The sequence below is a fragment of the Morone saxatilis genome, unplaced genomic scaffold (assembly GCF_004916995.1).
Source record: "Morone saxatilis isolate NCDOM2014 unplaced genomic scaffold, NCSU_SB_2.0 Contig7, whole genome shotgun sequence".
In the NCBI taxonomy this organism is placed as follows: Eukaryota; Metazoa; Chordata; class Actinopteri; family Moronidae; genus Morone; species Morone saxatilis.
In genome coordinates, this window is record NW_023340246.1 from 6,873,418 (window position 1) to 6,885,376 (window position 11,959).

The 11,959-nt window shown below is 43.8% G+C and overlaps 1 protein-coding gene across 2 annotated transcripts in view; it reads right to left on the reverse strand.

Moving 5' to 3' along the window:
- Window positions 1–11,959, reverse strand: part of LOC118340742 (kelch-like protein 29) — a 194,566-nt gene that overhangs the window by 21,854 nt on the left and 160,753 nt on the right. For both annotated transcript variants that reach the window (XM_035678867.1, XM_035678868.1), the window contains exons 11-12: window positions 9,789–9,971; window positions 7,429–7,609 (exon numbers count right to left, since the gene is read on the reverse strand). In XM_035678867.1, the coding sequence (XP_035534760.1) occupies window positions 7,429–7,609; window positions 9,789–9,971 (364 nt within the window). The remainder of the gene's footprint in view (window positions 1–7,428; window positions 7,610–9,788; window positions 9,972–11,959) is intronic.

The following is an 11,959-nucleotide window of genomic DNA, read 5'->3' on the forward strand; positions in this document are numbered from 1 at the left end:
GTGGCCCACGTTTTTTTTCAAATATATGGTGTGTGCCTGTGTGGTTTTGACAGGGAAAAGATGGAAGGTGAGAGAGAGAAAGGAGGATAAACAAAGGACACAGAGGCAAAAGAGAGAAAAATGACTCTGCCTGTTGGTTAAAGGCTGTTACCAATTGTCCGAGAGTGCCAGCCCGCCCCAATCGGGTTATCAACGAGGGCGGAAGCACATGCAGCTCGCATACTCATTACCTGCAGCCTCTCTCTGCCTTTCCCTAATACCATCCTCAGGCAACACCTGCCGCTGCTCGCCAATGTTTCTCTATAACTGTCACGCACCACACACGCACAGCACACTCACTGCATCTATTCATCCTCCATGTCTCCGAGACCTCAGCGCCCCATTAGAAGACAATGAAGAGGAGACACTGTCTTTGCTCGAGCATGTCAGACAGATTCGACATCACCGGCCTCGCAGGCCCCAAATACACCCATCATCTCCTGCCCACCTAATCAGCGTGGTGAAGAGACAGAGGGAGCAATGGGACAGAAGGTGTGGGAGAGGATGGAGATTGTGGGTTAAAAGAGGAAACTGGGGGGGGGGGGGGCATAGAGGGAGGCGAGAAGGCATGGATAGAGAGAAATATGAGAGAGATGTGATGATCTGCCTGATTTGGGCCCGCTCTCTTTCAGCCTTGGAGCCTCAAAATCACTGAGAGACACGATAAGCTCCTCCATGGAGCTGGGAAATGATTGTGCACTTACATACAGTAAGTACAAAACTACATTAAAATGTCTTAAAACAAAGGCGGAATGTGTACACTTTATATTTTTGCGACAACTTTCTAATACATTTTGCACAATAGTAGAACCTCATATTTGGAAATCAATTTGAATCTTGTAGTCTCATAGTGTACCTCAAATCTGCATTATTTTTGTCACTGCTGTGGTATTGCCTTTAGAGCTGCACCTACCAATTATTTTTATTCTACCTTTATATGCTGATTATTTTATCAAAGAATTAATTAATTTGAGAAGCTACAATCAGGTTTTAATAGGGATGAAATGACTTAACTGGTTATCAAAATTACTGGAAATAAATATTTTTTTGATCAACAAACTCATGTCAAAACTATTGCTAATTAAAAGCAGATTCATTGAAAAAGTCTACACTGCATTACCTCATAGCTGTAATGTAACTTGTTGTTCACTGTGATGGATTACACAACTCAAACAAATTTGCTGCACGGTTTGAAACCTGGCTAGCTGTGACGTAAACCGGATTTGTGGTAAATCAAAACGTGCAAAGGAAATGAGTGAGCAGGACAGTGAGAGACACCGAGACAGAGATATGAGAAGTTTAAATCAACACTGACATTTTAGAACGGTAATGAGGGTGTGTGGAAGTGTCAGTGTGGGGGAGGGATGGTGGGTGGTGGTGGCTGGGGTAGGATTGGAGGGTGAACCGGTGCCTTGACAGCGCAGTAGGGGCCAGCGCTGTGAAGTTGGTTAATCCTGAGGAGCAGGGGATTAGCTCGGCAGGGGGGAACCGCCTCAGCAGGGGGGTTCTGGGAGCCCGTTGTCCCCGACCACAGCGCCATGCTACGGGGCTACCGGGGGCTGGCTAACCCCCCCCTCCAAAACTAGCCCGAGGCACTATCTGACCTAGTATGTGGAAACTGATCCAGAGTAACACACACACACACACACACCCACAGACATATAAAAGATATGCACACCAGCTCATCGGTTCATTATTGCTGTAGAGAGGCTTGAAGGGCTGGGAGAGAAGAGCAAGGGTGTCTTCACATGAGCCAACTGTTTCCAGTGTGACTGATTGTGCAGAGCCCACCTGGGGGCCCCTGCATCTACACGCTCCTCTCATCTTGTCCCATCGGCTCTGCGCTACTAAACTCTTATTGGCGTGCTCCCCTTCTCTCTCCTTCCCTCTTTCGCTGCAGGGTCCCGAACACCCGGGGCTGCAGAGCGACGGGGCGCTCCGTTGTTATTAGCATCAACGCCCTGCTGATTATTTCCCCAATGTCTCCAAGAGAGAGTGCTGTTGGGCAGGGAGCTGAAAATGGACAAAGAAGGACCTCCATATTCAAGTCATTGTGTGGTATGTTTGAGAGAGCTGCCTGTATACATGTGGTGTGTGCATTTAAAATGTATCTGCATTCAGAGAGTGAGATGTAGAAGTGGATTGTATGTGTGAACAGGGTACATTTGAATGGAGCGGACCAGCCTTGAGCTCCTCTTTCTGGCTGCTTGACAGCTTCTTTTTGCCTGCAGACAAAAGAAGCAGATCCCTGTCAGAGCGCACTCATACGGGCAGCCAGGAGGCACACCATGGCTCACCACGACTTAAAGAGCAGCTGTAGCCTCTTCCGTCTGTGAGTGCGACGTGGGGTCTCTCCCACCCCTGGCGTCCCACAGAAGGGGACCTTTCTCTGGGTGACTGGCAACCCAGCGAGCGCACCACCAGCGGACATCAAGTACTTAAGGACTTGTCAGTTCACGGAGCAGCCCACAGAAGACTTCAACTGTGTGCAGCGCGAGGCATGATGAAACCTCCCGCTGGAATCACCATCTCGTCGTATCTTCTTCTTGGTCATGGTTGAGTTGATAAAATTTCCCCGGAGCCATTCAGAGCATCTCCGTAAGGCATTACGATACACTGCCTGCATCAGACTAAGCCCACATTCTTGAAACGGCCCATTGTGCGGGTCCAAAGTATAACGCCACTTAATGGAAAAAAGTAAAACTCAAGAAATAGATGGTGGAGGGTTGTGTTAAGAGCAGATCAAGCATTGGTTAAGTCAGAGCAAGGCTGAGCTAAACAACCTTCACGAAGATGGAAAAACCACGGTTCTGAAAATCAGCATTAGATGATAGAATACTGATGTCTGAATAACTATTCACAGTGGAGCGGTAAAGTGCAGGGACGTTTCTACAAAAACAACAAGAGTACCAGTTAATGAACCTGAAAAACAACAACAATGGAGTTTTTTCCAGAGATTTTACAGGCATTTATTTATATACTGCAATTTAAAGGGTTGTTTTAGTTTGAAAAGCCATAAAGAAGCCAGAGAACATGATCTTTGCGAATTAATCTTCCCTCCTCCAGACTTGTTAGCCAAACAGCACAACATCCCTGTTGAGAAAAGCTAGATGCTGTACTCAGTGTCATGTTGCTAACAGTCTTCATGCAATATTAACTTGCAATAGAGCTTGGAGGACGCACAAACCTGTGCATAGTGCGCAATAAATAAAACAAAACCATCTGTGATTGACACATCATTAGACATCCATGAATTATTCAATATCTGCAATCATATTGGTTTGCCAAAGGATCAACATGCCGCGGAGCATGCAGGCCGAGGGTACCTGATTGCAAGTTAAAAGCCTCCCGAACTTGACTGCTCCCATCCCTAAAAATCTGTCACTCATTAGTGTAGAGAGTGGAGTAAGGAATAAAGCCTGCCTGGTCCTCTGAGTGCTGATTTGGACCTCCTGCCGTTTCCCAAGAAAGACTGCATCCTACTAGCTTTGAGATGGCTCTGATTGAAGACATAATTGTGAATGCGGGTGAATTTCACGGTTAGGAGCGTGAAACCCTCAGTGAGATGGACGGAGATGAGGGAGTGAGGGAGGCAGGCAAGGACTGCAAATGAGGAGTCAGGGTGCTGAGAGCCAGAGCTAGAAGGTGAGAAACCTTGGCTGAGGACGGCTGATATATGCGGACACACAAGATGGACACACAAATAAATACAAGTGCGCGCACAGTGGCATGCATATGTACATATACTCAAGGTACAATGAATACTGGAACACACCGAGTGCGAGCAGAAATGCAGACGCATACACAATGACAAAGATTGGCTGCGTGTGTAAACAATCTCCGCATCAATCACTCTATGAGCGGAGCAAATCAACTCTGGCTGTCGCACCGTTTCATGCCATTCCCCAGCCTTCAGATACAATCTCCACCAGCCATTTGCATATCAAACAAGGCAGCCATTCACATGCACTGACTAATGATTTCTGAATGTTATTAGCTCTCTACATTACAACTGCACTTCAGACCTGTGCAGTTCTTCCTCCTTGGGCAGAGGCGACAAAAAAAAATAAAAAATAAAAGGCACGAGTTACAGTTCCCTTATCTCCGCTGGCCAGGGTTTAGTCCTGCTGTGGACTGGTTGCCTCCCTGTTGGAGTCTCTACTATCTTTAGAGTTTTTGGCCCAACAATGCTGAGCTGCAGCACAGCCAACTGTGTCTCACAGCAGAGCCATACCTGCCAAATCTGGTGGTTAGCTACAAAATAAAGGATCAGCAGTTAATGGGGCTCATTTATCAAAGCAGATATGAACAAATGCTTTCAGAAATGGCCTGAAAGTGATCTAGATCATCTACAACAGCTTTGAGATATATGTAATGGTTCATATGGAAACTTTATGATCTTCTTCAGCTAAAGTATGCTTTCAGTGTATGCAGAAGCATACTTCAGGAACTTGGATGTAGGAACAGGAGCAAATCCAAGGTTTAAAATAGTTTAAAATAAACTTTTATTTAGTCACATAGTTAAAGTAAATAAAGTAAAATAACAAAAGGTTTCAACCTGTGTACAGTTCAAAACTCAAGAAGAATATGCATCAGCTAAATAGTTGTCAAGTTGGAATGGATTTTCAGACAAATAATCTGTCTAATCGTGATTGTGTGCTGTGTCTTGTTACAAAAAAGCTAATTAAAGGAATTAAATAAACTGCTGTTTGTTAGTCTTATAAAATAAACCGCTGTTGTTAATCTGTCAAGCTCTTTCCCAAGCCACTGAGATTGTACATGATTTATAGCACCTGTCTTGTGAGTTGATTTGACAGACCAGCTGCCAGTTGTTAAAATCCTCCTTAAGCTTTGAAATGGCTCATTCTTCCTTAGAAAAACAAACATGCATATTCAGGTGCAGAACTTGCCCCCATACTGGTTTCCTTCACATACTTTAAGTATTTTAAAATAAATTCAGTGGGAGTGAGTCAGGGTGCATTTAGCTGCAGATGAATTCAACTTTTCATTTGTAAGAGAGAAAACAAGTTATTCCTTCTTTCAAAAGTCAGGCTGCACAACCTCATAATAACCTTAAATGCCAATGTTGTTTTTTTAAAAGTCGTCCATCCTTATCTCTATGGAGCATGGATGTGAGGTATTGCTTCAGGTTGAATAGAGAATTTATTGTTGTTGGTAAATGAGATTATTCAGCTGAGACTGATGCATTTTTGTAGTCCATGACAAAGATGGCCATGTACGGTGTCTTTGTTGTCACATAATTGCTTGGTTGCTTTACATCCCACCAGAGAAGTGATGGATGATTGTTGAACGTTTTTTAAAAAAAAGGGTTATTAAAGTGGTAGGGATATCTCTCAAAGAAGCAAATCTGCATTTTGGCTTGAACCTGGGTATTTAGACTTGTGGAGCACTTGGCCCTGCTGTTATTCAGTCCTAATGAATACCATGTTCTTAAAAAAAAATTTGAGGTAGACGTCGCTCATTCATTGCATTCATTTTTCCACAAACTCCCACTACATTATTTTTGCTTCATAGGCTCACTTAAGAAAAGATGTACTTTCCCCATGGAGACATATGGACTCACGCTCATCACATTAAATATACTTAGATGCTCCGCTCTCTATAAAAGTGCATGCATCTCACACTGCCAGTTGATTAATCTACAGTTCATCAACAAAGGTAAAGGCATTCACAGCAGGTCAACACATCTTGTCATAAAAAGGTACAAATACAATATAATTCGATATAATACATTGGCAGGCGTTAGATGAATATCTGTCTGTGCCCTCTCTAAAAGCACAAACTTCCATGTATTTAAGCATTTTATTCCCAGAATAGGGAGTCTTTAGACCACCTGACTCAATTTTGACTCTCGCTCCACATAGTGGTTTCTGAAAAATACAAAATAAAAGCCTGGGTTGCTTAGAAACGAGCCCGTTGACTTCTCTGACAATTTGCCCAAACAGCTTGAGAGACCTGGTAGCTTTTAAATGATAAGGCCGGTAAGTATGACCCTGACCTAGTGTTACAAATGGTTTGCTTCAGCCCTAGCACCATGCATTTTCTTCCTTCCTGTTAAGAGTCAACTATTTTGTTCGGTGTGTGGGTTATTTCTCCCTAGCTGTTGCAACCTTTGAGAGTGCAAAGCTAGGGCAGTAATACCAAACAGAAGGGGCCTCTGGCAGTTCTTAGAGAGAGGCAAAGTAGGTTAAAGTTTTACGGGGCTGATAATTGAGTCCAGTTGATCAGGGCCTCGGAGAAGCTTCATGATTGCACAGAAAATGCACACAAGGGCACAGACAGAGAAACACATACAAACACATCACACGACGAGATGCTGATTTCTTTGGAGCTGCGAATACCCCAGATGCACCGGCAGCTCTCAAATTAAGCAGCTCAGAGACAGAGGAATCAAATGCGTTTCCATTATGGGGCAAATATTCCATCTACCCCCTGTCATAACGACACTGTATGGCAGCATTATGGGGAAATATCAAATTAGGCTGTTTCATTTGGAGGACTGTTGTGCATTGCGAACAGCTTTGGAGATCAATTGAGCTGCTAGGTAATGAGCGGCAGCGGCCTGCTCTAATATACTCAGTAATGTTCTTTTGATTGCTTTGGTTAATCTCGCTCTGCTGTGCAGGGGAGGTAGCCCCCCTCTCTATCCTGAAACTCACTCCTCAGCCCAGGTTAGAAGGAAAAATAAGAAATAGGGAGCAGTGTTACAAAAGTCAAGTGACATGAATCAGATTATTAAATCTGGACGATCCCTAGTCAAGTCATATACCTCTAGGAATTATTATACTCCACGAGGACACTGTATGTCTGGTTTTATACTGAAAACACCAAAAAAATAAGAAGTAAAAGACCCAGCTGAACGGGCCACAGTGGATGACCTTCAAATGAAGTGTCGGCGACGTGTCGATGCTGAAGTGGATGGCATCAGCCACAGTATACCACTTTGCTCTATGAAAGCAAATCCTCTCACTCATACGCCACTCACAAACAAGTAAGAGGCTCTGTCGCTCCACAATAACACTCACAGCTGTGACCATTTAATATGCTCCGGCTCAGATTCATTCCTCTGCACCTTTTGCTCTCACAGAAAATGCTAACAAACCTGTCCAACCACTTTTGCAATATGCTGCACCACACTACTGTATGCCACACCATCTGCCGCATTTAGCTGCGCAGTGTGAATATTTATTTGCTCAAACTGGATTGCTCAGCATCCACCTACTTTTGCAGAACCGTCCGCACGCGCGCCCTGAGATGGCTGTCAAATTGGGGTTAGAGTTGTGTGTGGCTGCGCAGGCACCAGCTGGGAGCTGCTAGAGGTGTCTGTTGTTTGGAGACGGGCTGATGTTGATTTTGCACGACTCTTACCTCTCCACGTGGTCTAGGTTCCCTGATACGCACAGTCCTCCGATGGTGTAGAGCTTGCCGTCGTATACCAGGCTGTTGTGTCTGCAGCGGGCTACCGTCATCCGGGACACCAGATTCCAGTTGTCCAGCAGGGACATGTAGCACCATACATCAGCCACCATCACACCAGACTCTGTGCCACCTGAAAGATGAGATAAGAGTTTTAAAGTCGGTATGTATAGGAATAAGGAATTTTCCTAGGGAACCAAGAACCCTTTGAGGAACTTCTACTTTGGTTTTGAACAATGCTTAAAGCAAAAAGTACTTTCCAATGGTTCAGGAACTATTTAGGCAGAGTGTTTAGAGCTGTACGTTGCTGACTGGTCAAACAGATTCTTTTTCACTTACTACAAAATTAGCAAGTACCGAGTGACTTTAGTATAAATATTAAGAGGAAGGGTGGACATTTATTTTAATATCTATTAAAATGAAATACAAAGTTATATTGTCAGATTCCCCATAGATAGAGAGTTTCATCAGGGTTACGTGAAACATTTGGCGGATCATCTACTTTGCAGTCATACGCTCATTCCACCTCTTTATTCCTTTATTACATCCACTAAAATATACAGGAAGAGTAATGTGACATGAAATACAAAAGGTTCTGCAGATTTAAAGAAAATACAGTCCAAAGTCCAAAAGGAACTTCTAGCTTGTAGTTCAGTTCCTGTAGCTTCTTAGTATCTAGTAACTATTATGTTGAAAAGGGCTGTATGACTTTTTTATGGTATATAGCAGGGAGCTTTTGGATACATGAAAAACTGGCATCAAGTAGTAGGACAATTTTGGCAAAAAGTTGTTTTTCTTTCTTTTTTCCATCTATTTTCTATTCTGTACTGAAATCTCCACCCCTACACATATATTTTTCAGAAGTGTTGGTGAGTGAGTTGGACAGCTTTAACAGACGGAAAGTTGCTGCTGCTGCAGTGTTGACTAGTCAACCGACCAACCATCAAAACTATACTGTCTTCAAAGCAGCCTTGTTAGCTGTGTAGTTTGACATGTAACACCAGCCGTGACTCAGTGACCCTGCTCCGGGTGTGAAGAAGGTTACAGACCGGAGCCCGTTGATTGGCTAGCTAGAACACCTCTGATTTCTCCACCGGCTGTCTGACTCCCAGCGGACACATGCAGACCTGTTCCAATGCCCAAACACAAATTTACATTTATATGAAAAAAGGGAGAGGAAAGGTACACGCAGGACAAATCCTGCTGCATTTCCACGGTGCAATGTCAAGGTCTGAGTACCGTGCAGGATTCTCGCACAAATGGACCGTGGAGGGAGAAATTCAGTCTACCTCTGGAGGAGCAACTTAAAGGTGTCTCATAGAGGGAGTCACAGAGTGCACAGTGTGCCACTATGGAACAAAATAAACTGCAGAACACTGCGGCGACTGTAAAGCCAGACAGAGGGAAAAAAAGTTTAAAAAAATGCTTCACACAAGGTAAATAAGAGGGACATTCCATACAAAAAGGACTCTTCTGAAAAGAAAGACATTAAAGTTGTGTGCAGTTTGTAAAAGCAACAGATGAGTAAGCTTTGAGGACAGCCACCCTTTTAAAACTCTCACTGTTTCACAAAGGTCACAAGAAGTTGGCAATGGTCTGGGTAGCCTCTGCAGAATCTGTCATAGAGAGAAAATGTCCCCACTAAGAGACCATGAATGTCAAGTGTGGAGACCTTTGTCAGGACTCATGATGATCAAAGGGTTTCTACCAAAAGAGGTCAGAGACCAGAAATTCCATGGTTTGCTTTTCATTATCTAAAACCATAATGTTTTGGGGTTTTTTCAGAAAACTGTGCCCATGATAAAATCAAGAGAGGAAATGTTTATTACCTTTTGGGGAGTGAGTTTTATTGCCCTCATCAGAGTCTCTAGCAAGTCTATAGTGAGGCTAGTGGTGCTTGGAGCAAAATTCTAATGTCATAATGCTATAATGCTCACAATGACAATGTGAACATTGTGATGTTTAGCAGATATATTTTCTATCTTAGTATGCCAACATTGACTAATGTCATTAGTTTTGCAGGTATTCAGTTATACAGCAAACAAAAGTATAACACAAATTGTTATTTGACTTGATAACTGATGACTACCAACCATAGTGCCATGCTGCTACTGTTGTAAGAAACTATGTAGATGTAGCAAAATCAGCCTGATGTTAAAATATAATAATAAATTGTTCTTGGATTCAGGGATAACCTTTTACTACTGCAGTGTGACAAACCGATGGCATCTACTGTCCTCCTGTTCTGTGCCACTAAATGAGTGCTACAGGAAAGCTACAATTGTGCTGCTGGAGTGGGCGATTTAGCTCACCTGACAGGTAGATGTTGTCTCCTGCCGAGATGACACTGAAGAACTCGCGGTCGTAGAAGGGCAGGCTGGCCAGCGGGTACCACTTACTGTTCTGGGGGTTAAAACAGGTGACTGCTGTCAGGGAACGCTGGTTCATCCCGATTGCCTGGCGCCCTCCCACCAGAACTATCACCTCCGCTACACCTAGAGGACAAAGGAACAGGAGGAGGATGGAGGAAGAGGATGATTGGGGTGGACAAAGAAAGGAAAAAGATGGGAGAAAGCAGTCCATCAGGGAAGGTTTCCACCAGCAAACAGGGGCCAGGATTTAATCAAAGTGTCTTTGAGACTGCAGTAACTAACAGGCGTGATGTTTTGCGGGGTGTTTCTTTATGTCTACATATTTATGTATGGCTTTCAAGAGCAAGGTGAAAAATGTTTTTCATTTAATAATAGCACACTTAAAAACATTCTGAACCTTTTAATTTTGAAGAACCTTGATAGGCTGCGTGAAAACGGACTAAAAGTCACAAATAAAAGTCTGCTGTTGAATTCATCAGGCCTTGGCCGTCCCTGAGTCAATAAGCTTTTCGGGAAATGCAAAACAAAATGCAAAATAGAAAAGTTTCCTCTTGGTCACAGGAAACTACTGAGTTAAATGGGAATGTATAACTCAATTACCAGGACTGATGGGGCTGCCATTTGTTTGGTTGCCGCCCAGCTCTCTTACTCTCCCTTCCTACACATAACACAAGCACTAACTTACATACTCACTTGTCCATACACTCACAGTGAAACATACACTGTTTGGGCATGGCATAAGAGAATCGCAAAATCAATAGGTGAGAATCAATGTGTGTACATTTGTATGTGGAGATGTGTCTCGTCTTATACACACACACACACACACACACACACACACACACACGTGCTGAGGACCTTGTGTGATTAAAAAGATACTTGAAGCACATTCAGCACTTGTCCCGATTACTCCTCACCCCAATCTCTGCTCTCAGACACGCATGCACAAACAAAAACACACACACACACACAGAGCTGCTGGATAAAGACACCAGTGATCCAAAACACACAAACAGGTTGGCAGGCTGCCACATGCGTGTCTCAGGTCCTCTCAGTCTTCAGCAGCAGGCTCCAGTGAGCAGGCAAGACGACGACCCGCCAGACAGAAATGAGCTGTGTGTTTGTAAGCAGCAGGCAGGCGGGCAGAGAGGGAGGCGAGCCAGGGAAGGAGAGGAGGGTGATAGGGAGAAATAGAGACGGTGCGAGAAGAGACAAAGCGAGAAAAACAAAGAGGGAATGAAAGAGAGGGTGGGGAGGGAGAGCTAATCTTCATACACTCCATACCAAGGCTAACCACTGGTTCATCTGCTCGGATCGATACTTTTCCACACAGACACTCTTCTGACAGGCACATCCATAGGCGGCCGTCTTTCCTTCTGCTGCTTTCTGTTAAAAAAGTATTCCCTTATATTTTTTTCTTAAGCTTGTCTTTTTCTTTTAAAGCTGGTAAAACAGAGAGATTTTCTCTAGGAAGAGGAAAAAAGGGTAAAAGAGGAGAAAGATATAAAAACTACAATTGGCTTTGCTGAGGCTGAGCAAACAGACAGAGCAGTAAGCATTGCCTCAGACATATCGTGGACATACAGCTTAGACTTAGTGGACAGCTTAAAGCTGGCTGGCACTCTTCCTCGGTGAGATTTTAAGAATGTGTTCCTCTGCGTAGGACGAAAAGGAAAGTGATGGCTCAAGGAGAAATTGTGACAGTGTCACTGTGAACATGAAGGTCTGGTACACAAAAGCTAAATAAATGACCATCATGAGAAAATGCGGAAGGCGTAGGAGTTGCACCCGTTGCCGCCCCTTCTGGCAGCGCGTGAAAGATGTGTGCGAATTTGGAGCGATGCTAAAAAAAAAAAAAAAATTGAGTTGAATTTGTTCCCATCATGGACCAGTTTTCACAGCTTCATGGCATCACGCCCCAGACTACAAGCCTCAAACGGCCCTGAAGACCTCCAACAGACCTTGGATATGCAGCTAATAAATGGGAGTGTAGTTTTATAGGACAGTCGCAGCTACAGCGACTGTTCTTTGAAAAAAAATTAAGTGAAAACAGACTCTTTGTCTTCTCTCTCATGAGCCTCCAACCTTACCTACACACACACGCACACACA